General features: G+C 54.9%; 1 protein-coding gene across 1 annotated transcript; it reads left to right on the forward strand.

Moving 5' to 3' along the window:
• Positions 1-1,256: 1,256 nt before the first annotated feature.
• On the forward strand, positions 1,257-24,011 carry KCNH4 (potassium voltage-gated channel subfamily H member 4). Its single transcript, XM_033182984.1, has 16 exons — positions 1,257-1,523; positions 3,324-3,557; positions 3,872-4,018; positions 4,122-4,249; positions 6,041-6,284; positions 6,608-6,765; positions 10,360-10,567; positions 12,033-12,227; positions 12,658-12,857; positions 16,482-16,731; positions 17,655-17,899; positions 18,888-18,926; positions 19,098-19,450; positions 19,712-19,818; positions 20,725-20,798; positions 22,867-24,011. The coding sequence occupies exons 1-16, from the start codon at positions 1,448-1,450 to the stop codon at positions 23,260-23,262; spliced, it is 3,054 nt and encodes a 1,017-aa protein (XP_033038875.1). The 5' UTR covers positions 1,257-1,447; the 3' UTR covers positions 23,263-24,011.
• The last annotated feature ends 1,905 nt before the right edge of the window (positions 24,012-25,916 follow it).

Consider the following 25,916-nt stretch of genomic DNA (forward strand, 5'->3'; position numbering starts at 1 on the left):
GAGAGTCAGAGATCAAAGTTCACCTGTGCACCCTTGGAGATTTGCAAACCATGACTCTGCCCACCTCAAAACTATCTTTTTCAGAGGTAGTTTCTCCCAAACTTGCCTCCAGCTTCTCTTCCAGTTGAAGGGCAGCAGAGAGGAGGATTAAGACAGTAGGAAGAGGGAAAACAGGGAGGCAACTGCCCTCCAAGGCACTGATTTTGTGCCAACGACATGCATTACGGTATTACATTCTCACGGTAACTGCATCAGGTAAGAATTATCAGCTCCATTTTACAGATGAGGAAATTGGGGCTTGGAGAGGATATCAAACGATTAGTGGCTAGAGCTGGGACTCTACCTGGTGGACTCCAAAGCTCTTTTCATTCCACCATGCTGTGTGCTCAGTAGGCAGAGTTCGCCAGGGTGTCTTGGGAAAACTGAGGAAGGAGGCAAGAGTTAGTGCTGCTTTCTAGAGTTGGGGTTTCAAGCCTTCTTATCATCCATTCTCTTTTTTTTTTTTTTTTTTTTTTTTTTTTTTGAGACGGAGTCTCGCTCTGTCGCCCAGGCTAGAGTGCAGTGGCCAGATCTCAGCTCACTGCAAGCTCCACCTCCCGGGTTTACGCCATTCTCCTGCCTCAGCCTCCCGAGTAGCTGGGACTACAGGCGCCCACCACCTCACCCGGCTAGTTTTTTGTATTTTTTAGTAGAGACGGGGTTTCACTGTGTTAGCCAGGATGGTCTCGATCTCCTGACCTTGTGATCCGCCCGTCTCGGCCTCCCAAAGTGCTGGGATTACAGGCTTGAGCCACCGCGCCCGGCTATCATCCATTCTCTACCAGCAAACTAGCCTCTTAACCCTTGCTATCTCACACTGGAGCTACTGGCCTGGGGGTGCTGCGAAATATCTCAACTCCAGCAGGCGGCACTGTGAACCAGACACCAGCCCAGCGTGGACGGCGCGCGGGAAAACCCGCGAGGTGGAGCCACAGGGAGCAGCCAGGGAACCACGTGTGGGGGCGTGGCCACCTGGAAGAGGGCGTGCCTGTTATGCAAGACCCGCCCATCATTTCAGGCCTCCCCTCCCGGTGGGCGTGCCCCGAATTCTCTCCCCGAGAGACACGCGTGGGCCGCTCCCCTCTGGGAGGAGGGCTGCCCAGAGGGGTGCGGGTGTCGCTAGCGGCCCCTCCCCGTGTGGGGCCACGTGGCGGGTGCGGGCCGAACCCGAGGGGAAGAACCTGGCCCGTGGGGAGGTGGCGGGGGGGTACCGAAGCGGCGCTGAGCGGAGCCGAGAGCTACGACGGGGTTCGGAGCAGAGGCGGCCACAGCGGCAGCGGCAGTAAGAGGGAGGGGAGGAGGCAGGCGGGCGCATGGGGCGCCCCGGCCCCTCCAGCAGCGCCCCCCCTCCGGCCCGGCCGCGCTGAAAGCTACCCAGCGCCGCGCCTTGAACCCACGCCCCGGGGCCATGCCGGTCATGAAGGGGTTGCTGGCCCCGCAAAACACCTTCCTGGACACCATCGCCACCCGTTTTGACGGAACGCGTGAGTGGGACGGAGGTCGGGGCTTGGGGTTCAAGCTGAGGGCCAAGCCTCCTCGAGGCCGTCTCGGGTCTCCTGGACGTGGTGAGACCCGAGGCTAGGGGAAAGAATGGAGTTGAGGGTCTAGGAACTCCCAAAGCCGCGGTGCAGGAACAGGGCAGGGAGTGCCCTGCGTGGGGAGGAGGGGAAAGGGCCGAGAGCACGGGGTCCAAGGTTAGGGGGTGTGACTAGAGGCAGAAGAGGCTCTTTGTGCGGCAGAGCGGAGGAGGGGCCTTGGGAGCCGCCCACTGGGGGTATCCGAGACACAGAAGTGGGACAAAGTGGCCGGGCGTTCTGGGGACTCCAGCTCCCACTGCCTCCAGAAAAAAAGGAGAAAAGATCACACTTCAGCAGGACCTAGTTTGGATTGAGGTAGCGCGCCCCCAAGTCGTGGGGCGTCAGTGTCTAAGGTGGGTGAGGCAGGAGGAGGGGAGCGGTCTGTGCGATGGTAGGAACTCCCGGCTCGCCCAACGCAGCTTGGGTTTCAGGTTCAGCACCTTGGACAGCCGCATAACTCCTTCCCCGCCTCTTCTCCCGCCATTCCCTCTTCCCACTCTGGAGCCCAGAGATTCCCCGCCCTCACCTCCCCCAACCCTGCCATTCCCTCGGGAACCCTGGCCGGGATCTGGAGGGTGAGGGAGCGGTACCCGAGGGCGGAAACTGAGCCGCGGGGCCCTACCCGCTTCCTCCCCCCTTGTTTCCATAGCGCCCATCACCGGGGCAACAGGCCCTGGGATGGAAGAAGGAGGCTGTGCCCAGAGCCCAGTGCCTCCCAGACACCTTCAGTGTCCCCATTAGCCTCCCTGCCCCGAGACAGTCATCCCTCCTAGAGCACCAGGACTGGTTGTGTCACAGGCCCCACCTCTTAGCTGAGTCTCTGTCCCTGAATGGCCCACAGGAGACCCCTGGCCTCACCCCAATTGAGCTGAAGGAAGACAGCTTGGGTTCTGCTGCTGGAGGGTGCTGGAGCTATATGCTCAATGCCCTCTCCCGTTAGACTTTGAGCACTGGGGCAGATCCCCCGAAAGCAGCTACAAGAATGCTAAAAAGTGGACCTTTCCTGGAAGGCAGGGAAAGAGGACACCACTCATCACTGTCTGCCCCCACACTAAGGAGATCTGTGAGTTTGGATAACCTCTGCCTTTTGGTTTCCTATCAATAAAATAGGTGTGGTGTCATCAGAATCTCTGCCCTGCTTACTCTGTAATAGGAAGAAAGCCAAGTGAATGTGGGGGAACAATTTCACCTTCTCAGCGTAGCACTTACTATGTGCTAGGACTTGTTCTCCCCAAGTTAGCTCATCTAACTCTCACAACGACCATGTGAGGAAGGCCTATTATACCCAACTTTGCAAATAAAGAAAGCTCAGGCACAGAAGAGGTCATCAACTTGCCCAAAGTCACACAGTCAGTAAGTGGCAGTGGAGGGTTGCAGGAGCCCAGGCTCTTACTCACCACGCTATGCTGCCTTCTACAGTGACCGCTCACCAGTTGGAAGGCAGGGGGATGGATGGCATGACCTCCTGAGGTCCTTCTCCAACTCCCCGTTAGACCCTGCTTAAGTCCTGTCTTAAGTTCTTATTTCTTTGCTCTATCTTTTCCTATTCTCAATTCAGAATATCCCAAAGTGGAGTCAGGAGCAACATGGAAACCTGGGAAGCTTCTGGCTCTGTGACTTCTAACCCCAACTTAAGGGAGGTGCTGTCCACCTGGAAGCTAGCTCGCCTCCCAGCCTTGACCTGACCTTGACCTCTTCTTCCCACAGACAGCAACTTCCTGCTAGCCAACGCACAGGGCCCACGGGGCTTTCCCATCGTCTACTGCTCTGACGGCTTCTGCGAGCTCACAGGCTACGGTCGCACCGAAGTCATGCAGAAGACCTGCAGCTGCCGTTTCCTCTATGGCCCAGAGACCAGTGAGCCAGCCCTGCAGCGTCTGCACAAAGCCCTGGAGGGCCACCAGGAGCACCGCGCTGAAATCTGTTTCTACCGCAAGGATGGTGAGGGGGCCCACCCCACCCTGCAGCCCTGCCTAGGCGTCTAGCCTTATCCAGAGGGCACTGGGCACAGTAGGAGTCTGAGTGCTTGTCCCCACACTGCCACAAGCTGACTGTGACGGCATGTATCCCTGACCTCTCTGGTCCTGGGTTCCCCTATCTGAAAGATGAAGGAGACGGCTGACAGAATCTCTGAGGTTCCTTTCTGCTCTTGCTTTGCCAAGCTCTTAACTATGTATAGGAGGATGAGGGGGATGAGGAGAAAGGCATGCCACAGGGCTGCCCATGCTCCTTCCTCCCTCTCTCGATGCCTACAGGCTCGGCCTTTTGGTGCCTCCTGGACATGATGCCCATCAAGAATGAGATGGGGGAGGTCGTGCTGTTCCTCTTTTCCTTCAAGGATATCACTCAGAGAGGAAGCCCAGGACTTGGCCCCCAAGGAGGCCGCAGGGACAGTAATCATGGTAACGGCAAGTCTGGATGGGCAGTGTGAATGGTCAGAAGCCCTCGCCTACCCAGCCACATGGGATGTGCCCCAACATATCTCTGCACCTTTCTTCCCAACAGAAAACTCCCTTGGTAGAAGGGGAGCCACCTGGAAATTTCGGTCTGCCAGAAGACGGAGCCGTACTGTCCTACACCGACTGACCAGCCACTTTGGCCGCCGGGGCCAGGGAGGCATGAAGGCCAATAATGTGAGTCCCACCCCCAACCCAACATCTCCCAAGTCCTCCAGCCTTGATTCTGAGGCACCCCTGCCACTGTGTCCCTGCTTCCCTGTTTGTCCGGTGTCCCTCCTTGGCTTGCTCCTCTGCCCACCCATTTCCCATGCACTACTCTCTGCTCCATCCTATATCCTCCCCTCACATCCTTCTATCCCTCACTCCCTCACTCTCTTAGGTGATTGACATTACTTTGCTCCGATGATGTCACATTGCTCCAGCAGCAATGACCTCACCTGCCCGGGGATGATAGGGTTATACCATGGGTGGTGAAATCACAAGCTGCTATAGTTCTAGGGAGAAAGCCCTCATTGCAGGCCTGGCATCTAGACCTGTGTACCACCTCCTAGGACCCTGACCAACCCAGGGGATTGAGTCCCCAACCCTCTGTTAGGGATACAGGGAATGCGGTGGGCTATGCCAGCCTCTGCTCCCTGCTGGGATATGCCCAGCCCCCACTGGGCCTCCAGAATCCAAGAGGAACTTAAGGGAGAAGTTTGTGATCCCTCAACCTAGGGCATGTGCCGATTTGTCATAGTCTTCTTCTCAAGTAGGATGAGTGTTGGGCCAGGCACAGTGGCTCATGCCTGTAATCCCAGCACTTTGGGAGGCCAAGGCAGGAGGATTGCTTGAGGCCAGGAGTTCTAAACCAGCCTGGACAACATAGTGAGACTCCTTCTCTAAAAAAAAAATAATTAAAAATTATCTGGAGGCCAGGCGCAGTGGCTGACGCCTGTAATCTCAGCACTTTGGGAGGCTGAGGCAGTCAGATCACCTGAGGTCAGGAGTTCAAGACCAGCCTGACCAACATGGAGAAACCCCATCTCTACTAAAAATACAAAGTTAGCCGGGTGTGGTGGCACATGCTTGCAATCCCAGCTACTCGGAAGGCTGAGGCAGGAGAATCACTTGGACCTAGGAGCCAGAGGTTGCGGTGAGCCGAGATCACGCCATGCACTCCAGCCTGGGCAACAAGAGTGAAATTGTCTCAAAAAAAAAAAAAAAAGTATCTAGGTATGGTAGTGCATACCTGTGGTCCCAGCTACTCTGGAGCCTGAGGCAGGAGGATCGCTTGAGCCCAGGAGTTTAAGGCTGCAGTAAGTTATGATGGTACCACTGCACTCCAGCCTGGGCACAGAGGCAGACCTTGTCCCTAAACTTAAAAAGTTTAAAATCAAGTTGGGTGAGTGTCAAGCCTTATAAATACCCCTGACAAGCCATGATTGGTTCAAACAGGGGCCTGGGGCCGGGCACAGTGGCTCACGCCTGTAATCCTAGCACTTTGGGAGGCTGAGGTGGGTGGATCACCTGAGATCAGGAGTTTGAGACCAGCCTGGCCAACATGGTGAAAACCTGTCTCTACTAAAAATACAAAAAGTAGTCAGGTGTGGTGGCATGCTCCTGTAGTCCCAGCTATTCAGGAGGCTGTGGCAGGAGAATTGCTTGAACCCAGGAGGCAGAGGTTGCAGTGAGCCGAGATTGCGCCACTGCACTCCAACCTTGGCAAAGAGCAAGACCCCATCTCAGAAAAAAAAAAAAAAAAAAGAAAGAAAGGAGGGGGCCTGGGAAGTATTTGGCAGGAGAAGAGATTGTCAGGTGTCAGCCTCTGTGCCCCTCTCCTGGCCTTCTATCTCCTTTCATTCATGGTCGAAAGTGCCTTTGCGGTGTCCACCTGTCCCCTTTCCCCATCCCCTGCCTTTCCCACCCGCCATCTTGGCTCCTCTTTCCCTCAAGTGTCCCCAACCGCCACCCCTCTCCCCTTAGAACGTGTTTGAGCCAAAGCCATCAGTGCCCGAGTACAAGGTGGCCTCCGTGGGGGGGTCTCGCTGCCTCCTCCTCCACTACAGCGTCCCTAAGGCCATCTGGGACGGCCTTATCCTCCTTGCTACCTTCTACGTTGCGGTCACCGTGCCCTACAACGTCTGTTTCTCGGGTGACGATGACACCCCCATCACTTCGCGACACACCCTTGTCAGCGACATCGCCGTGGAGATGCTCTTCATCCTGGGTCAGAGCCTCTGCCTCACCCACCCTGGCGGGTTGGCTGGGGGAATCCACTTGGCCAAGCCTCACCCACTCCTGGGGCCCGCATGACCCAGGCATTCAGAGCCCCTCACTTTCTGCATCTTTAAGTCCCAATGGCCCATGTGTCCTGCTTCCTGCAGCCTTCAGCCTTGTGACCTATCTTCCCTAAGGACCAGCCAGAAGCCCAATCCATCTCTCCATGCCTGGCTCCTCCTCCAGTCTGGGTCTCCAAAGCTTGTTCCCAGCTTTTTTGGTTTCTTGACCTCTTGGCCAAGGCCCCCCAGTAATAGCCTCTTGCACCCCCAGATATCATCCTGAACTTCCGCACCACCTATGTGTCCCAGTCCGGCCAGGTAATCTCTGCTCCTCGTTCCATTGGCCTCCACTACCTGGCCACCTGGTTCTTCGTCGACCTTATTGCTGCTCTGCCCTTTGACCTGCTTTACGTCTTCAACATCACCGTGGTGAGTGACCTCCATCCCACCATCCAGTCCAACCTCCCAACTTCAGCACAGCATCCTCCAGGAAGGGACTGACCCCAAACCCAGATATGCCCCTTCCCATCAATCCATCTGCAGATATTTATCAGGCACCTGCTCTGGGCATAGCCGTGCGCTAGGTACCGGGAGGATCCCGGAGGGTCTGTGATCCTGGGGAGCTCAGCTCACAATCTTTGAGGGAAGCTGAGACAAATGAAAAGCTAACTATGGCTACCAAGGCGGCATTGGTCTGATGCCAAATGAGTGGTACTTTTCACTTTTTTATTTAACAAACAACTGATGAGCATTTAGCTGTCTGCAAAGCACTGTGTGGGGCATGGCCACTGTGGGGAAAGGGAACAAGGATTCAGCCTCTAAACAGCTAAACTGGTGAGGGGGCAGGAATACTGCAGAGCACAGCAGGGACAGAAGAGGTGAATGGGGGTGGAAGATGGGGCCCGGGTATGCTACCGAGGGGTTGGGCTGACCTTGGAGTTCCAGGCTGGAACATGAGTGTGTGTTAAAATGATCTGAAGTCTGGCCAGCACCTGGGAAGCAAAAGTGTACTTGCTGGGCAGAGGCTGGAGGGGTCTGGGAAGGTTTCCTGAGGGAGGCGGGAGTATAGCTAGACCTTAAAGGGTGAGTAGGATTTAGCTGGCAGGAGATGAGGACAGCAAGCATTTGGGGGAGCATAGTAAACCTAGACAAGAAGGTAGAGGATGTGGGTGAATTCAGAGGCAAAGAATGCCAGGACCTGAGTCCTCACAGATCCCTGGGAACACTCTGGAGGTGCCCTGAGTGGTCATCTGTAGCCCCAGCCAGCAGATAGTAGGTCTTCTCAAGTCCAGGGTGGGGCAGTGCTACCCTGTGTCCCCAGGCCCCCTTGGGTGTGGGGCGGGGAAGTGGGGAGCAGTTTCCTTGTGTGCTCTCTCCCTGCACTCAGCTATAGCAGGAAACCACCTACACGCAGCCGAATTTAACTAGCCGCCAACGGGCTGTGGGCCTCCTTTCCTGGCTGTGCACACGTGTGTGCGCGCTCCCACACACGTGCATGTGTGTACGTCTACCTCGAGGCTCTGACCATTCTGAGAAGATCTCCCCACCCCTCCCCAGGAGTGCGCCCACCCCTCTATGCCCACTAGGCACCATCAGCTGGGGAGTGGGAGACTGCAGAGAGCCCCCTGCCCCTCCTCTCAGGTCCCTTTGGGAGCACGTTACAGTTCACTACATTCTTTCACACATCATCACATGGGAGCCCCATGGGGACCCTTCAGGGCAGATCCTTATCCTTTTTCAGAGGTAGGTACAGAGGCTCAGAGAGGTTCAGTGACTTGCTGAAGGTCACATAGCCAGCAGGGGCAGGCAGAAGATTAGAACCAGGTCTCTCCACCCTGGGCAACAGGTGAAACCCTGTCTCTACTAAAACACAAAAAATTAGCCGGGTATGGTGGCGTGTTCCTGTAGTCCCAGCCACTTGGGAGGCTGAGGCATAAGAATCGCTTGAGTCCCAGAGGCAGAGGGTGCAGTGAGCCAAGATCGCTCCACTGCACTCTAGCTTGGCCGGACGCGGTAGATCAAGCCTGTAATCCCAGCACTTTGGGAGGCCGAGGTGGGCGGATCACGAGGTCAGGGATTGAGACCATCCTGGCTAACATGGTGAAACCCCATCTCTACTAAAAATACAAAAAATTAGCTGGGCGTGGTGGTGGGTGCCTGTAGTCCCAGCTACTCAGGAGGCTGAGACAGGAGAATGGCGTGAACCCGGGAGGCGGAGCTTGCAGTGAGCCGAGATCGCGCCACTGGACTCCAGCCTGGGCAACAGGGACTCCGTCTCAAAAAAAAAAAAGAATCAGTTCTCTAAACTTCCAGTCTAGTATTTTTTCCAACATACCACCTTGCTTCTCAGGTAACCAGGGCCCCTGAGTGGATGGTCTGATGAGATGGGGAATACCACTGGGGGCCAGAGAGAGGTAGGGCGGAGACAGAAGATGAGCAGGCACTGGCAGAGCTGCAAACTTGAAGGAGCCAGGCCTGGATATTCTAGTCCAAAGAGAATGAGAGGAGTATCCCCAAGAGGGTGGGGCCCAAGGGCAGTTGACTGAGGGAAGCCCTGAAGAACTCAAGCTTGCAGTCAAGTGCTCTGGGAGCTGGGGGTAGGCATTAAACCCTGGCGAGGGTCCACGTGGAGGAATCAGAGCCACCTCCTTTCCAGTTCCTTCACCTAAAATTAGAGAAAAATTGCACGAGATGGTACAGGAGCAGTGTAGGACCAGGGCTATGGGAATTGTTCCTGGAGGCCCAGGAAGGGGCAGTGAGGGGCTTTCATTCCAAGTTCCCCAGGCACTGCCCCAGAGCTTCCAGTCCTAGCTGCCATGCTGCTCCCACCCAGAAGATAAGCCTTCCCCATCTCCAAGATTGAAGGGCTGATCAATATTGATAACCACAATGCAGATGGTACTTGGGGTAATATTAGTGAATATGGGACACTTACTAGGCACCATTATCTCCGTCAACCCCTAGCACAGCCCAGGCTCCCTCAGTCCCTGCTCTCCTGCCCCCTCAACTCTTCTGCTTGACTCTTCATCTGCAGCTGATCCGCAAGAGGAAGTGTCCATAAACCTCCCCCAGCCCTCAAGTCCTTGCCTGTCCCCACTCCACTATGCTTCTCCATGTCTTGAAGGGTGGTCCCCATCATAATTGCTGCCGTCGCTACTGGGGCTCTGCAGAGACCATTGCCTATCCCCTGACTCTGACCAGGGCTGGCTCCCCTGCCATCTCCCAGTGCTTAGTGGCCCTAGAGCACAAGGTGGACTGTGGTGTCAGTTAGCCCAGATGCCCACCCTGAGTGCCAGCTCTATCATGTCCTTAGTCTGTGACCTCGAACAAGTCATTAGCCTCTCTGAGCCTTAGTTCATTCATCTGCAAATTGGGAATGATGATGATAATTGAACTAAAGGTATAATTTGTGTGTGTGTGTGTGTGTGTGTGTGTGTGTGTGTGTGTATTGTTAAATAAGGATTACAAATGCTTAGCACAGTGCCTGGCTAAGCACATAGAATGTACTTACTAAGGCCAGGCACAGTGGCTCACCCTTGTAATCTCAGCACTTTGGGAGGCCAAGGTGGGTGGATCACGGGGTCAGGAGATCGAGACCATCCTGGCCAAAGTAGTGAAACCTCATCTCTACTGAAAATACAAAAATTAGCTGGGGAGGGAGGCTGAGGCAGCCTTGAATCGCTTGAACCGGGGAGACAGATGTTGCAGTGAGCTGAGATGGCGCCACTGCACTCCAGCCTGGCTACAGAGTGAGACTCTGTCTCAAAAAAAAAAAAAAGAAAAGAAAAGAAAAAGAAAAGAAAAAAAAAGAAAATAATTACTAAGCGTTAGCCACTATTTGTTTTATTGTTATTATTCCCTTCCTGCTGCATTCCCTGGCCACTTTCTCAGGACAGCAAGGATGTCTTTCCTGTTGCGGCCTCCGCTGGCTCCAGGGTGTCTGGTGGGAAGGCCCTGGGGGGGGACTCTGAGGGCTCGGAGGATGTGTGCCTGCTGACAGCCTCCCCCGCCACCCTCCCGCAGACCTCGCTGGTGCACCTGCTGAAGACAGTGCGGCTGCTGCGGCTGCTGCGGCTGCTGCAGAAGCTGGAGCGGTACTCTCAGTGCAGTGCTGTGGTGCTCACGCTGCTCATGTCGGTCTTTGCGCTCCTTGCCCACTGGATGGCCTGCATCTGGTATGTCATCGGGCGCCGGGAGATGGAGGCCAATGACCCGCTGCTCTGGGACATTGGTGAGCCACCGACCCCAGACTTTCACAGACCACCTGTCCACCTGTCCCATCCCCAAGCTGATGCCTCCACCAGTACCCACACCCCTCATCCCACATTCTTCTATCCATCCAACAAACATGCGTTGAGCTATTTCTGGATCAAGCATGGGGATATTCTGGATCAAGCTAGTGGGGGGAACTCACAGCTTAGCAGGGGAGCAAGACCAGTGATCGTGATCAAAGTACAATGCAGGAAACACTGATGGTGGAGGGGTGTGTTTCAGGTAGAAGGAGCAGCACGTGAAAAGTCCTTGAAAGAGCTTGGCATCTTTGCCCCATTAATCCCTCCTTCTCCAGGCTTCATAGCCATGGGCCAGGAGACAGCCCCAGGCCCTTGCAATCCCTCTGAAAGGCCTGTCAGATCCTGGGCATGGTGCCTGACACCTCCCGCTCCTTCACCCCACACCTAGCCCACCACATCAATACCACCTTTCAAATGTCCCTTGAATCTGACCTTTTCTCTCCATCCTGTCTGCCCCTTCCCAGTCCACTCCACCTCCCTTTCTCACCCAGGCCTGTGCAATAACCTCCCTGCTGATCTCCCAATCCCCTTCTCATCCCTCCCACAACCACCCTTCTCACCACAGCCAAATGGGTGTTCTAGGATTCAACGTTGACCTGCCACACTCCTGCTGGGATTCCTTCAGTGGCTTCCCACTGCCCTCCAAATGAAGCCCACACTCAGTGCACACCCTGGGCAGCCCTGTGCCCTCTCTCTCCCCACCTGCCTTCCCGTTCTCCCATGCTCCCTGCGCCACAGTCACACCAGCCTCTCCCCTGGACCCAGGACATACTGCTTTCTCATGCTGGGCCTGGAACATGTTGTTTTCCTCTCTGGCATCCTCCCTCTTTTGTCTTCCCTCTCCACCTAGATGGATTTTCTGTTCCCTGCCTCACTTGGAACCAATGTTCCTTTGGTTCCATGTGTCTCAACCAAAATGCTGCGTCCCAAGGAGCATGCCTTCCAGGCACCATGTCCAGAACCCCCCAACTGCCAATGGGTTGGCTTTCCCTAACCTATTAGGATTCCTAACACACCCTACACAATACTTTCCTTCCAGGAGCTCACCCCCCACCTGTAATGATTTATGTCATGTCTCTTTTCCCTCCAGGCTATAGGTTCCACCAGGGCAGGGAGAGTGTTTGGCTGGGTCAATTCCCCAACACTTTGTATACAGCAGGTGCACAATAAACTATTAGAAAGTTTCAAGAGCCTTTGAACAGTCAGCAGTGTAGTGAGTTGGTGGCCTTGGACTGCAACTGTAACCAGTGCACCATGGGGAGGCACAGGCCCAGACTGTTCCCCACAGTTCCTGTGCCAACCTGTGTATAAATACTTGCCGAAGGTCAAGCACAGGTGGCTCCGGGAACCCTGGTTCTCCACCACTGGCACAGCCAGGGCTCCCTGCATCCGTCCACCCTGCAGGCTGGTTGCACGAGCTGGGCAAGCGTCTGGAGGTGCCCTACGTCAATGGCTCAGTGGGCGGCCCATCGCGGCGCAGCGCCTACATTGCGGCACTGTACTTCACTCTAAGCAGCCTTACCAGCGTAGGCTTTGGCAACGTGTGTGCCAACACCGACGCCGAGAAGATCTTCTCCATCTGCACGATGCTCATAGGCGGTGAGGCCAGACCTGCCACGCCTCAGTGGGGCCCTGCGAAGCCCAGCGTGCACGGGGAAACTGAGGCCCAGAGAGGGCAAGGCATCTGCCCGAGGTGTCTACCCAAGTCCAGACAGTCACGCATTCATTCATGGACGTTTCCTGAGTGCCCACTATGTGCTGGCCCTGGGGATGCCACAACCAGGCGTGGCCTCTTGCAAAAGGGATGGGAAACCCAGGTTCATGACCTAATGATGAGGAGGCCTGAGAGGAGCATGGGGTGTTACCCATCTCTGGACCACTCCCTATTCCCCACCCCTAGTCTAGTGCCTGGCACCTAGTAGGCACACAGGAGCCCACTGGCTCTTGGCCAGGACAGGGTGGGTTTGGAAGCTGGGGAGGTGGCCAGAGGGGTGGCGGGTCCTGACCAGCCCGCTTGTTGCTGCTCCAGCCCTGATGCACGCTGTGGTGTTCGGGAACGTGACAGCCATCATCCAGCGCATGTACTCGCGCCGCTCGCTCTACCACAGCCGCATGAAGGACCTCAAAGACTTCATCAGTGTGCACCGCCTGCCGCGGCCGCTCAAGCAGCGCATGCTCGAATACTTCCAGACCACGTGGGCCGTCAACAGCGGCATCGACGCCAACGAGGTAGTGCGCAGGGTCTCTCGTCTTACCCTCGCCCTCCGCGTGGCCCTGCAGTGGGGTGGGGAAGGGGTCGCTGACCCTCTGACTTAAAATGGAGGCAGGCCGAGTGCGGCGGCTCACACCTGTAATCCCAGCATTTTGGGAGGCTGAGGCGGGTGGGTCACTTGAGGTCAGGAGTTGAAGACCAGCCTGGGCAACATGGTGAAACCCTGTCTGCTAAAAATATGAAAATTAGTCAGCTGTGGTGGTGCACGCCTGTAATCCCAGCTACTCGGGAGGCTGAGGCACGAGAATCACTTGAACCAGGGAGGCAGAGGCTGCAGTGAGCCAAGATCATGCCAGTGCACTCCAGCCTGGGTGACAGAGCTAGACTCTCTCTCAAAAAAATAAAATAAAATAAAATAAAATGGAGGCGCCGGGCGCGGTGGCTCACGCCTGTAATCCGAGCACTTTGGGAGGCCCAGGCAGGCGGATCACAAGGTCAGGAGATCGAGGCCATCCTGGCTAACACGGTGAAACCCCGTCTCTACTAAAAATACAAAAAATTAGCTGGGCATGGCAGCATGCACCTGTAGTACCAGCTACTCAGGAGGCTGAGGCAGGAGAATGGTGTGAACCCAGGAGGCGGAGCTTGCAGTAAGCCGAGATTGCACTACTGCACTCCAGCCTGGGCGACAGAGCGAGACTCTGTCTCAAAAAATATATATATAAATAAAAAATAGCCGGGTACGGTGGCTCACGCCTGTAATCCCAGCACTTTGGGAGGCCGAGGTGGTCAGATCACGAGGTCAAGAGATCGAGACCATCCTGGCTAACATGGTGAAACCCCGTCTCTACTAAAAATGCAAAAAATTAGCCGGGTGAGGTGGCGGGCGCCTGTAGTCCCAGCTACTCGGGAGGCTGAGGTAGGAGAATGGTGTGAACCCAAGAGGCTGAACTTGCAGTGAGCCAAGATCGGGCCATCGTACTCCAGCCTGGGCGATAGAGCGAGACTCTGTCTCAAAAAATAAATAAATTAATTAATTAATTAAAATTAAAATTAAAATTAAATAAATAAATAAAACAAAATGGAGTCAAACAGGGCCCGGGGGGGTGAGGTATTGTTCACAAGGGCACACACTCACCCAAAATACAAATTCTTGTTTCTTTTTTTTTTTTTTCTTTTTTCAAGAAGGCGTCTTGCTCTGTTGCCCAGGCTGGAGTGCAGTGGCGTGATCTCGGCTCACTGCAACCTCTGCCTCCCAGGTTCAAGGAATTCTCCTTCCTCAGCTTCCTGAGTATCTGGGATTACAGGCAACTGCCACTACGCTTGGCTGATTTTTGTATTTTTAGTAGATATAGGGTTTCACCATGTTGGTCAGGCTTGTCTTGAGCTCTTGACATTTTGATACGCCTGCTTCAGCCTCCCAATTTGCTGAGATTACAGGTGTGCACCACCACAGCCAGCCAAATTCTTGTTTCTTTGCACTTGAATATGGGAGTGAAAGAGCTCAGGGCCCAGCTGATGCCACTCTCCCTTCTGCCAACATTTCCTGAGTGCCTGCTTTGGGCCAGCCTTGGTGCTGGGCACAGGGAGCTTAGAGATGATGACACTCAGCCCTGGCCCTCAGGGAGACCTGGAATGGTGAGGGAGGCAGACAGATGAACAGAGTGCGGCGGTGAATGGGGCTGTAAAGGAGGGATGTTGGTGACGTTGGGTCCTCATTGTTCCTGGGTGGGGAGGAGTCAAGGAAGGTGGCACAGAAGTAGGGACATCACAGAGGACAAGAAGGAAATCAGCCTGCTATAGGAAGGCCATCCCTGGTAGAAAGGGTCATAGGGACACAGGTCCAGAAGTGATGGCACAAAAGAGCAGAGTGGGTGCTTTAGGAAACTGAAAGCGGCTCCGTAAGCCTGCAGGAATGGGCATGTGAGTGCTGCAGAGGGAGAAGGCAGGGCAGGAAGGCACGACATAGGCTGGGAGGCAGCAGGCCCAGCTCAGGGATGGCCTGGAATTTAGATTTTATCCTGCATAATGTTTAGACTGGGGAGTGGTGTGGGGATCTCGGAGGGAATGGATTGGTGAGGTATCTCTGAGGATGGGATCTGTGGGATGTGGTGATCTCCTGCTAGTTGCAGAAGAGCTCAGAGTGACTCCCAGGTTTCTGGCTTAGGCCAAGGGTAAGGATGGTGTAACAGGAGGAAGATGGGGCTTTGGGATGAAGGTGAGAGTCCCGGGTCAGACCAAGAGGAGGGTGTGGTGCCTGGGGGAGGTCCAGAGGGAGGATGCCCAGTAGGTGGATGGGAATCAGCTCTTGGCTGGGTGCAGTGTTTCATGCCTGTAATCCCAGCACTTTGGAAGGCTGAGGTGGGCAGATCATCTGAGGCTGGGAGTTTGAGACCAGCCTGGCCAACACTGTGAAACCCCGTCTCTACTAAAAATACAAAATTAGCTGGACGTGGTGGTGCACACTTGTAATCCCACCTACTCGGGAGACTGAGGCAGGAGAATCACTTGAATCTGGGAGGCTGAGGTTGCAGTGAGCTGAGATCATGCCACTGCACTCCAGCTTGGGTAACAGAGCGAGACTCTGCCTCAAAAAAAAAAGAAAAGGCCAGGCGCGGTGGCTCATGCCTGTAGTCCCAGCACTTTGGGAGGCCGAGATGGGCGGATCACGAGGTCAGGAGATCGAGACCATCCTGGCTAACATGGTGAAACCCCGTCTCTACTAAAAAATACAAAAAAACTAGCCGGGCGAGGTGGCGGGCGCCTGTAGTCCCAGCTACTCGGGAGGCTGAGGCAGGAGAATGGTGTAAACCCGGGAGGCGGAGCTTGCAGTGAGATCCAGCCACTGCACTCCAGCCTGGGCAACAAAGCAAGTCTCCGTCTCAAAAAAAAAAAAGAAAAAAGAAAAAAGAAATCAGGTCTGGACTCAGAGTTAGGGCTCAGGGCAATCAGGTAGTGGGGAAGCCATGGGGCCAGTGGCCATGATGCAGGGAGAGTGTGGAAAGTGAGAGTCTGGGGTGTTGGCTGAGGAAGAGGAGCCTGGGAGGAAATGAGGAAGTGAGCAGTTGGACAGGTGGGAGGAACCAGGAGGAAGCCCCTCACGGGAGCCCAGGGGGGCTGAGGGGAGAGTTCAACAAGCCAGGGTGGCCAAGGGGCTCCGTATGAGGATGTGAACATGGAATGTGGCCCTAAGAGGTCATTGATAGTGCCCAAGGTCTAATAACAACTCTGCATTTTACAGACTGAGATACAAACTGGGATCTTGAGGCCCAGCGAGTGGAAATGGGTTGCCCAAGGTCCACAGGGACTTAGGAGCCGAGCTGACTCCTGGTCTCCTGACTCCCAGTTGAAGGCTGACCCCCAAGGGACAGCTCCTGAATGATGGGGTTAAGTGACCAGCATGTAGCCATAGGCAGGGAACTGATGGGAGAATACCTGGTCTCTGCCCCTGAAATTGGGTTTCGAGGTTCACGCAGCAAGCAAAATTGAGGTTAGACACAGAGGTTATACTGAAGGTCTGGAATGGGTGACTTCAAAGCAAGGGCAAGAGGAATTCTCTCTTTGAAGATAGCTCAGCACATTTGTAGACTCAAGTAGTAGCTGCAGGGGGATGGCCAGAATGACCTATGCCCCTTATGCAGTTACTGCGTGACTTCCCAGACGAGCTGAGAGCTGACATTGCTATGCACCTGAATCGGGAGATCTTGCAGCTGCCGCTGTTCGGGGCAGCCAGCAGGGGCTGCCTGCGGGCCCTATCGCTGCACATCAAGACCTCGTTCTGCGCTCCGGGCGAGTACCTGTTGCGCCGTGGGGATGCCCTGCAGGCACACTACTATGTCTGCTCCGGCTCACTTGAGGTGCTCCGAGACAACATGGTGCTGGCCATCCTGGGTAAGGACCCCATCACCCCTGATTACCTACCCCATAACCACCCCCCAACTCCCCGCTGCCGAGGACTTGGGAATGGCCAGGATTCTAGGGAATAGGATACTCCTTGTGGATACCTACAGTTCCTGCTGAGGAATACTCTCTCAGTCCCTTCACCCTATGACCATCCCCTTTTGACAATTCCCCTCTGATTATCCCCTAATGCCCTTAGGCATCCCTCAACCCATCAACCCCTCCCAGTGACTGTCCCCCAGCTCAACTGATCCTTTCCCATTGCTCCTCTTCCCAACCCCATTGACCCTAAACTCCAGTCACCTTTACCCTCTAACTGACCTGATCCCTCCAGCCATTGTGATTTTTTTTTTTTTTTTTTTTTTTTTTTTGAGACGGAGTCTTGCTCTGCTGCCCAGGCTGGAGTGCAGTGGCCGGCTCTCAGCTCACTGCAAGCTCCGCCTCCCGGGTTCACGCCATTCTCCTGTCTCAGCCTCCCGAGTAGCTGGGACTAGAGGCGCCCGCCTCGTCGCCCGGCTAGTTTTTTGTATTTTTTAGTAGAGACGGGGTTTCACCGTATTAGCCAGGATGGTCTCGATCTCCTGACCTCGTGATCCGCCCGTCTCGGCCTCCCAAAGTGCTGGGATTACAGGCTTGAGCCACCGCGCCCGGCCGCCATTGTGATTTTTATCACCCAATTACATCGATCATTCCTCTGGCCCTACTCACTCCCACTGACTGTCTCCTAACCTCACCAGTCATTCTCCACTGACCTTTTCCCAATTCCATTGGTTATTTCCACCGGTCCCATTGACTGGCCCACCATCAACCGTCCTTCAAACACACTGACCACCCCTCAAATCCACTGAGCACCTCCAGCTGATATCCTTTTGTTCCCACTGCCCCAGCTGACTGTCCCCATCCCTTACCTACAGGGAAGGGGGACCTCATTGGAGCAGATATCCCTGAGCCGGGGCAGGAGGCTGGGTTGGGAGCAGACCCAAGCTTCGTGCTGAAGACCAGTGCTGATGTGAAAGCTCTGACCTACTGTGGCCTGCAGCAGCTGAGCAGCCAAGGGCTGGCTGAGGTCCTGAGACTCTATCCTGAGTATGGGGCTGCCTTCCGGGCTGGCCTGCCCCGGGACCTCACCTTCAACCTGCGCCAGGGCTCTGACACCAGTGTATGTACACCCCTGATGGCCGCCATCCTTCCAGAGTCCCTTCCTCCAAAGCAGACCTCCCCAGCCTGAGAGTCCCATGAACCTCCCTCCACCCTAAAAACATCATGCCTGAAGCCCAGGCACCCTACTCCATTGCCCCTTACCTGCTTCATACCTTCCAACCCTGCTGACACCACTACACTGGCCATCACCCAGGCCCCTGGCCGTCTCTCATCACCTTCTACTCCCAACTCTACTGCCCCATCTCCACTGACCACCCCCAGCCTCACTCCAGACTCCTGACTCCTTCAAAGGACCCTCCCTTTGTTTCTTTTGTGTGTGTGTGTGTGTGTGTGCGCGCACACGTGTGTGTGTGAGACAGTCTCACTCTGTCACCCAGCCTGGAGTGCAGTGGCGCCATCTTGGCTCACTGCAACCTCCGCCTCCCGGGTTCAAGTGATTCTCCTGCCTCAGCCTCCCAAGTAGCTGGGATTACAGGTGTGCACACCATGCCTGACTAATTTTTGTATTTTTAGTAGAGACAGGGTTTCGCCATGTTGGCCAGGCTGGTCTCGAACTCCTGACCTCAGGTGATCTGCCCGCCTCACCCTCCCAAAGTGCTGGCATTACAAGCGTAAGCCACCGTGCCCAGCCACGACCCTGCCTTTAGAAACAACCACCTCATGTGCTCCTCTTTCAAGCCCCTCTCTGGACGGGGCATCATCACCTGGGACTTCCTCTTCTTCTCTCACCAAATGTCTCCTGAGTCCACTATGTTTTAGGCTCTGGGCCAGGCCTGTACATTACACTTTGGGCCTTGGTCTTTTGCTGCTTTTCAGTCTCACTTTGCTATGCAGTGTTTGTTTGAGTTAGAGTTGTAATTTCTGACTCAGCTCCACAAAAGACCCCACATTCTCAACCCCATAACACTGTTGGGTGGGACAGGGAGGGGCTGCGCTATGGCCGCGGGGAGGTGGGAGTGGGCTTGAACTCTCCTATGTCCCCACAGGGCCTCAGCCGCTTTTCCCGATCCCCTCGCCTCTCCCAGGTAACACCCACTTCCTGGGTGGGGTTGAATTGCCCTGGGGAGAGGGTGAGATGGGGAGCAGCATCCCCCTTTCCATGGATGGGGAGCTGCATCTGCCGGTGAAGGCTCTTACTTAATGAAGGGGTCTGTGGTTCACTGTCCTGCGACATCAGCTGCCCCCTCTGCCCGCAGCCCCGCTCAGAAAGCCTCGGCTCCTCCTCAGACAAGACGCTGCCATCCATCACAGAGGCCGAGAGTGGCGCGGAGCCTGGGGGTGGTCCCAGGCCCCGACGGCCCCTCCTGCTGCCCAACCTCAGTCCAGCACGGCCTCGGGGCTCCCTGGTCAGCCTTTTGGGCGAGGAGCTGCCCCCATTCTCAGCCCTTGTCTCCTCTCCTTCCTTATCCCCGTCCCTGTCCCCTGCCCTGGCTGGCCAGGGCCACAGCGCCTCCCCTCACAGCCCCCCCAGGTGCTCTGCTGCCTGGAAGCCCCCTCAGCTTCTCATTCCCCCACTGGGAACCTTTGGACCTCCGGACCTCAGTCCCCGGTGAGATGCCAGCCTCCCCTCCCTTCCCCAAACCCCTACTGGCTTCCAGAACCTTCTCTGGGCTCTATCCAAACAGTGCTTCATCCTGTCTCTGCCCGTGTGCCCACTGCACCCTTCCAACCACAGCCTGCAATCCCAACCCACTTTGACCGCCGCTCTTGCTCCGCCCCCTGGCACTGCTGCCCCCAGTTCCCCTCTGTCTGCTCTGCTCTGGCCCTTACCCTCACCCCATGGTGCTGATGAGCACTACCCTGTCCCCAGGATAGTGGATGGCATTGAGGACTCTGGCAGCACAGCTGAGGCCCCTTCATTCCGGTTCAGCAGGAGGCCTGAGCCGCCAAGGCCCCGCTCCCAGGTGCCCCCTACAGGTAAGGGCCAACAGTGGACTTCAACCCCGTTCTCCATCTGCCCATCCACCTGTCCATCCATCCCATATGTAGTAGGGGCCTACCATGTATCAGGTGCCATCCTGGGAATACAGAGATAAAACAGACCTGGCCCATGCTCTTGGAGTGAGTCTAGCAGGGAGACACCTCTGTACACAGATAAACAATTCCAGATGTTAAATACCATGACAGACAAGAACTGGACTCTGGTAGAAGAGGAAGGTGCCCACTGGACTTCCTTCTAGAGGAGAGGATGCTTGGGTTGCTGCTTAAAGGGTGGGATCTTGAAGGGTGGAGCAAAGCGGTTATTGAGCTGGGCATGGTGGCTCATGCCTGTAATCCCAGCACTTTGGGAGGCTGATGTGGATCACCTGAGGTCAGGAGTTCGAGACCAGCCTGGCCAATATGGCGAAACCCCATCTCTACTAAAAATACAAAAATTAGTCAGGTGTGGTGGTGCACACCTGTAATCCCAGTTCCTTGGAAGGCTGAGGCAGGTGAATCGCTTGAACCTGGGAGACAGAGGTTGCAGTGAGCTGACAGCACACCACTGCACTCCACCCTGGGCAACAGAGTGAGGCTCCATCTCAGAAAAAACGAAACAAAACAAAACAAAACAGTTTTTGAAAGGCATGAAAACCAGAGGATGTTGTGTTTAGACACCACAGAGAAGTTCCGTACCAAGACAGGGCGAGGCGCGGGATGAGACTGGAGAGTTACACAGGGGCCTCAAAACCAGGCTAAGGAGTTTAGGTTTCCCATCTCACAGACCCTAGAGCTTTTTCTCCCCCCGCTTTCTGCCTGCCCAATGACAGGAGGGTTCCAGCCCAAGTTATAGGCTCAGGTATTAATGCTCCATGAACTCACCTGCATCCCTTCACCCTGCAGGGACCAGGCCCAGCCCAGAATTGGCCAGTGAGGCTGAGGAGGTGAAGGAAAAGGTTTGCCGGCTGAACCAGGAGGTGGGTTGGGGTTGGCTCAGAGATGCGCCTGATATAACAGCATTTCAGGCCCGACGCAGTGGCTCACTTGAGGTCAGGAGTTTGGGACCAGCCTGGCCAACATGATGAAACCCCGTCTCTACTAAAAATACAAAAATTAGCCAGGTGCCTGTAGTCTCAGCTACTCGGGAGGCTGAGGCAGGAGAATCGCTTGAACCTGGGAAGCGGAGGTTGCAGTGAACCAAAATCGCGCCATTGAACTCCAGCCTGGGTGACAGGGCAAGACTCTGTCTCAGAAAAAAAAAAAAAAAAAAAAATTCATGCTAGCTAGATGACCGTGGGCAAGTCCCACAGCCGCTCTGAACTTAAACTTCCTCATTGAAAATGGGGAAATAGGCCGGGCGCGGTGGCTCAAGCCTGTAATCCCAGCACTTTGGGAGGCCGAGACGGGCGGATCACGAGGTCAGGAGATCGAGACCATCCTGGCTAACACGGTGAAACCCCGTCTCTACTAAAAATACAAAAAAACTAGCCGGCGAGGTGGCGGGCGCCTGTAGTCCCAGCTACTCGGGAGGCTGAGGCAGGAGAATGGCGTAAACCCGGGAGGCGGAGCTTGCAGTGAGCTGAGATCCGGCCACTGCACTCCAGTCCGGGAGACAGAGCGAGACTCCGCCTCAAAAAAAAAAAAAAAAAAAAAAAGAAAATGGGGAAATAGTAATATGTGCTTCCCAGAGTTTTGAGGATGAAATGAGAGTGCATATGTGCCTGGTCCAGTCCCTGGCATGTCGTAGGCACTCAGTACCAGTTGGTTCCCTTCCTCCTCGACTGGCTCAGGTTTCCCAGCCTGATAAAAGGATCTCTTCTCCCTCCACCACTGTGGGACTCTCTCCTGCCCAGGCCCCACCTCTTTCCCTTACCCCAGCAGTGAGGAATGAGTGTAAGCAGATGCGGGGGCAGGGGACAGGGAGGCTGAGAGGCCTTCAGGCCTGGGGGACCTGGATCTAGACGTCTGAATCCTGTCCAGGAAGAACCTAGATCCTAAATGCTGAGGCTCAGCTTCTGCCTCCTCCCCAAGGGATCTCAGAGTTGTCACCACAGAGCAACCAGGCCCAGCCCCTGGGAACTGGCTTTCCTTGTGTTCTGATAAACATGGGGCATCCCAGAGGGGCGGCGCCTGGGCTGGTTCAGGCCCTGGGGCCTGGGCGGGGCTGGTGCTTGTTCAGCAAAGTGAGGGCAAGTCCACTCAAGGCCTCGGGCATCCTTCAGTTCTAGGCCAGTGGTTCCCAAACAAGTATCTATCACAACTACCTGATAGGCCAGGTGGGGTGGCTCACACCTGTAATCCCAGCACTTTGGGAGGTTGAGGTGGTTGGATCACGAGGTTAGGAGATCGAGACCATCCTGGCTAACACAGTGAAACCCCGTTTCTACTAAAAATACAAAAAATTAGCCGGGCGAGGTGGCACATGCGTATAGTCCCAGCTTCTCGGGAGGCTGAGGCAGGAGAATCGCTTGAACCCGGGAGGCGGAGCTTGCAGTGAGCCGAGATCGTGCCACTGCACTCCAGCCTGGGCAACAGAGTGAGACTCCGTCTCAAAAAAAAAAAAAAAAGAAAAGAAAAAAAAAGAACTACCTGACAACCTATTGAGTGCAGATTTCTGGGCCTCTTAGGATTGGGAATGTCTGGGGTGGGGCCCAGAAATGTGCATTTTAAAAAGTTTATCAGTTGATTCTATACTCACTGAAGTTTGAAAAGCACTGATAGAGACCCTTGAGCGTGCGATGGGATCAGCTGAGAATAAGGCTGTCACTTCACAGATGTGTGGCCTCTTTGAGCACATTTTTCCACATCTGGGGAAAGCTCACGCATGCGTATGTAGGGGAGGAATACCAATATCTGCTGCCCCCAATCCTTTCTGGAAAGAGACTGGGGCATTTTCCATCTGGGCAACAATAACCCTCAGCCTGCCTTTCTCCCAGGGTGGCCATGAGCAGAAAGTGACTGTGAAGGAGCTTTGTAAACTGGAGAGGGGGGTGCACCTGGTTATGACCGTGGCGCCTGTGAAACAACTCAATGTGTTTTCAACAGATCTCTCGTCTCAATCAGGAGGTGTCTCAGCTTAGCCGGGAGCTGCGGCACATCATGGCCCTGCTGCAGGCCAGGCTGGGTCCGCCAGGCCACCCAGCAGGCTCCGCTTGGACCCCAGACCCTCCTTGTCCACAGCTGAGGCCACCATGCCTCTCTCCTTGTGCGTCCAGACCATCACCCAGCCTCCAGGATACTACGCTTGCTGAAGTTCACTGCCCAGCCAGTGTGGGGACCATGGAGACAGGGACTGCGCCCCTGGACTTGAGACCTTCCCTATTGCCCCCCTACCCCTCAGAGCCTGACCCTCTGGGACCCTCTCCAGTGCCAGAGGCTTCACCCCCAACCCCAAGCCTCATGAGGCACAGTTTCCAGTCCAGGTCAGACACATTCCACTGACCCTGGCCCAGGGCCCAGGCCTGTCTGGGGTGGGCGTTGCCGCTCACCACTCAGGGAGGACCTGGGCCCCTTGGCTTCCTGCCTTGGGGTCAGCAGCCACCAGCTGGCCTGGTTGGCTCTGGATTTCTGGACTTTTTAACAAAGCGTGGTTACCTCCGACGCTATTCCCTTTTCCAAGCCTTCCCCAACTTCCCCCTCTGTGAGGGGAGCCACCTGAGGGCTGTGGAACCCAGCAGGCATGAGATGAACCGCAGTGCCCATTGGGCTGGGCAGATGAGATCCTACTTTCTCCCCAGGACCTGGAGGCAGGTAGAGATGGGGGAGCAGAGGGGATGGGCAAGGGACCCAGCTCCAGCTTAGGACATGAAGGCAAGACCAGGCAGCATCTTAGCGTCTATAGCAAGAGACAGGTTGCAGGATTTTGCCTGAAGATAGCTTAGTGATATTGTGAGGTCTTCTGTCTCAGCCCCTGGGTCTCTGCTAAAGACTTTAAGAGCAATGTTACCTAGAGAGGGGTAGGTTTGAGATGCTGCTTGGAATTTGAGCAACCCACGATTTCTTAGGCCGCCCACCATGAGCCCAGGCTGGAGAGGCTCACCTCATCCCACAGCCCACACAGGAGACAAACGGATGGCTCCAGATATGTGCTCTTCGGCTCTCACAGCATTATTTTCAAAATATGAGTTAGTTCCAATATTAAAAATGAGACAGGGCCGGGTGCGGTGGCTCACATCTGTAATCCTAGCACTTTGGGAGGCTGAGGCAGGCGGATCACCTGAGGTCGGGAGTTCGAGACCAGCCTGACTAACATGCAGAAACCCCATCTCTACTAAAAATACAAAATTAGCCGGGCGTGGTGGTGCATGCCTGTAATACCAGCTACTCGGGAGGCTGAGGCAGGAGAATCGCTTGAACCCAGGAGGCGGAGGTTGCAGTGAGCCAAGATCGCACCACTGCGCTCCAGCCTGGGCGACAGAGCGAGACTGTCGAGAAAAAAAAAAGAGATTATACAGGACTACAGATATTCCAGTTTCTCTAAAAAAAAGTAGCACTGGGCACAGTGGCTCATGCCTGTAATCCCAGCCCTTTGGGAGGCCGAGGTGGGAGGATCACTTGAGCCCATGAGTTTGAGATCTGCCTTAGCAACATAGTGAGACCTGATCTCTATAAAGATATATATAGATATATATAGATGTATATATAGATAGATAGATAGATAGATAGATATATTTTTTCAGACAGAGTCTCCCTCTGTCGCCCAGGCTGGAGTGCGGTGGCACAATCTCAGCTTACTGAAAGCTCCGCCTCCCGGGTTCATGCCATTCTCCTGCCTCAGCCTCCCAAGTAGCTGGGACTACAGGCGCCCGCCACCACACCCGGCTAATTTTTTGTATTTTTAGTAGAGACAGGGTTTCACCATGTTAGCCAGGATGGTCTCGACCTCCTGACCTCATGATCTGCCCACCTCAGCCTCCCAAAGTGCTGGGATTACAAGTGTGGGCCACCATGCCCAGCCTAAAAAAAATTTTTTAAATTAGCCAGGTGTGGGCTCAGCGTGGTGGCTCATGCCTGTAATCCCAGCACTTTTGGGAGGCCGAGGCGGGCAGATCACCTGAGGTCGGGAGTTTGAGACCAGCCTGGCCAACATGCAGAAACCCCCGTCTCTACTAAAAATATAAAAATTAGCTGGGCATGGTGGTGCATGTCTGTAATCCCAGCTACTCGGGAGGCTGAGACAGGAGAATCCCTTGAACCCAGGAGGCGGAGGTTGCAGTGAGCCAAGATAGTGCCATTGCACTCAAGTCTGGGCAACAAGAGTGAAACTCCGCCTCAAAAATAAATAAATAAATAAATAAAAGCCAGGTGTAGTGGTGAGTGCCTGTGGTTCCAGCTACTCCAGAAGCTGAGGCGGGAGGATGACTTGAACCCACGAATTCAAGACCAGCATGGGGAACGTAGCAAGACATCCCCCCGCCCATCTCTATAAAAATAAAAAGATTAGCCAGGTGTGGTGGTGTGCACCTGTGGTCCCAGCTACTCTGGAGGCTGAGGTGGGAGGATCACCTGAGCCCAGGAGGTTGAAGCTGCAGTGAGCAGTGATCACACCACTGCACTCCAGCCTGGGTGATGGAGTGAGACCCTGTCTCAAACAAATAAACAAAAAAACCTCAGGACATCTGGCTACCATGGGCCAACATTCCATCTGGCAATAATTGGCAATCAGCTGGGGCTGGGTGGCCACTGTCCTCTTTACATGGGATCTGCTCTGCACTCTGCTTCGCTGTCACACGTTTCTTGATCATCTCCCGACACCCGGCTAGCTTCCCTTGTTTGAAATTTTTGTCTGGTCTCTGTGGGTATTTGAGTTCCCAAAACTTGAGTGTCCATCAGAACTACCTGAGATCCTATTAAAATGCAGATTCTGCCAGGCGCGGAGGCTCAAAAAAATAAAAAAATAAAAAGCAGATTCCTGGGCCTTAACCAATTTGGAATGTCCGGGGCGGAGCCCAAGGGTTGAGTTTGCAACCCGTGCCTTACCTAACAGTGTGTTCCCAGGTCCCTGTGCCCAACAGGTGCTTTTTGGGCCCAATAATGTCTGCTTCTGCTCCTAGGCGTGGGTCTGTCAACATCTCTGTTTCTGTCTCTCTGCAGGC

This window comes from Trachypithecus francoisi, unplaced genomic scaffold (genome assembly GCF_009764315.1).
Source record: "Trachypithecus francoisi isolate TF-2019V2 unplaced genomic scaffold, Tfra_2.0 Lachesis_group20, whole genome shotgun sequence".
Taxonomy (NCBI): Eukaryota; Metazoa; Chordata; class Mammalia; order Primates; family Cercopithecidae; genus Trachypithecus; species Trachypithecus francoisi.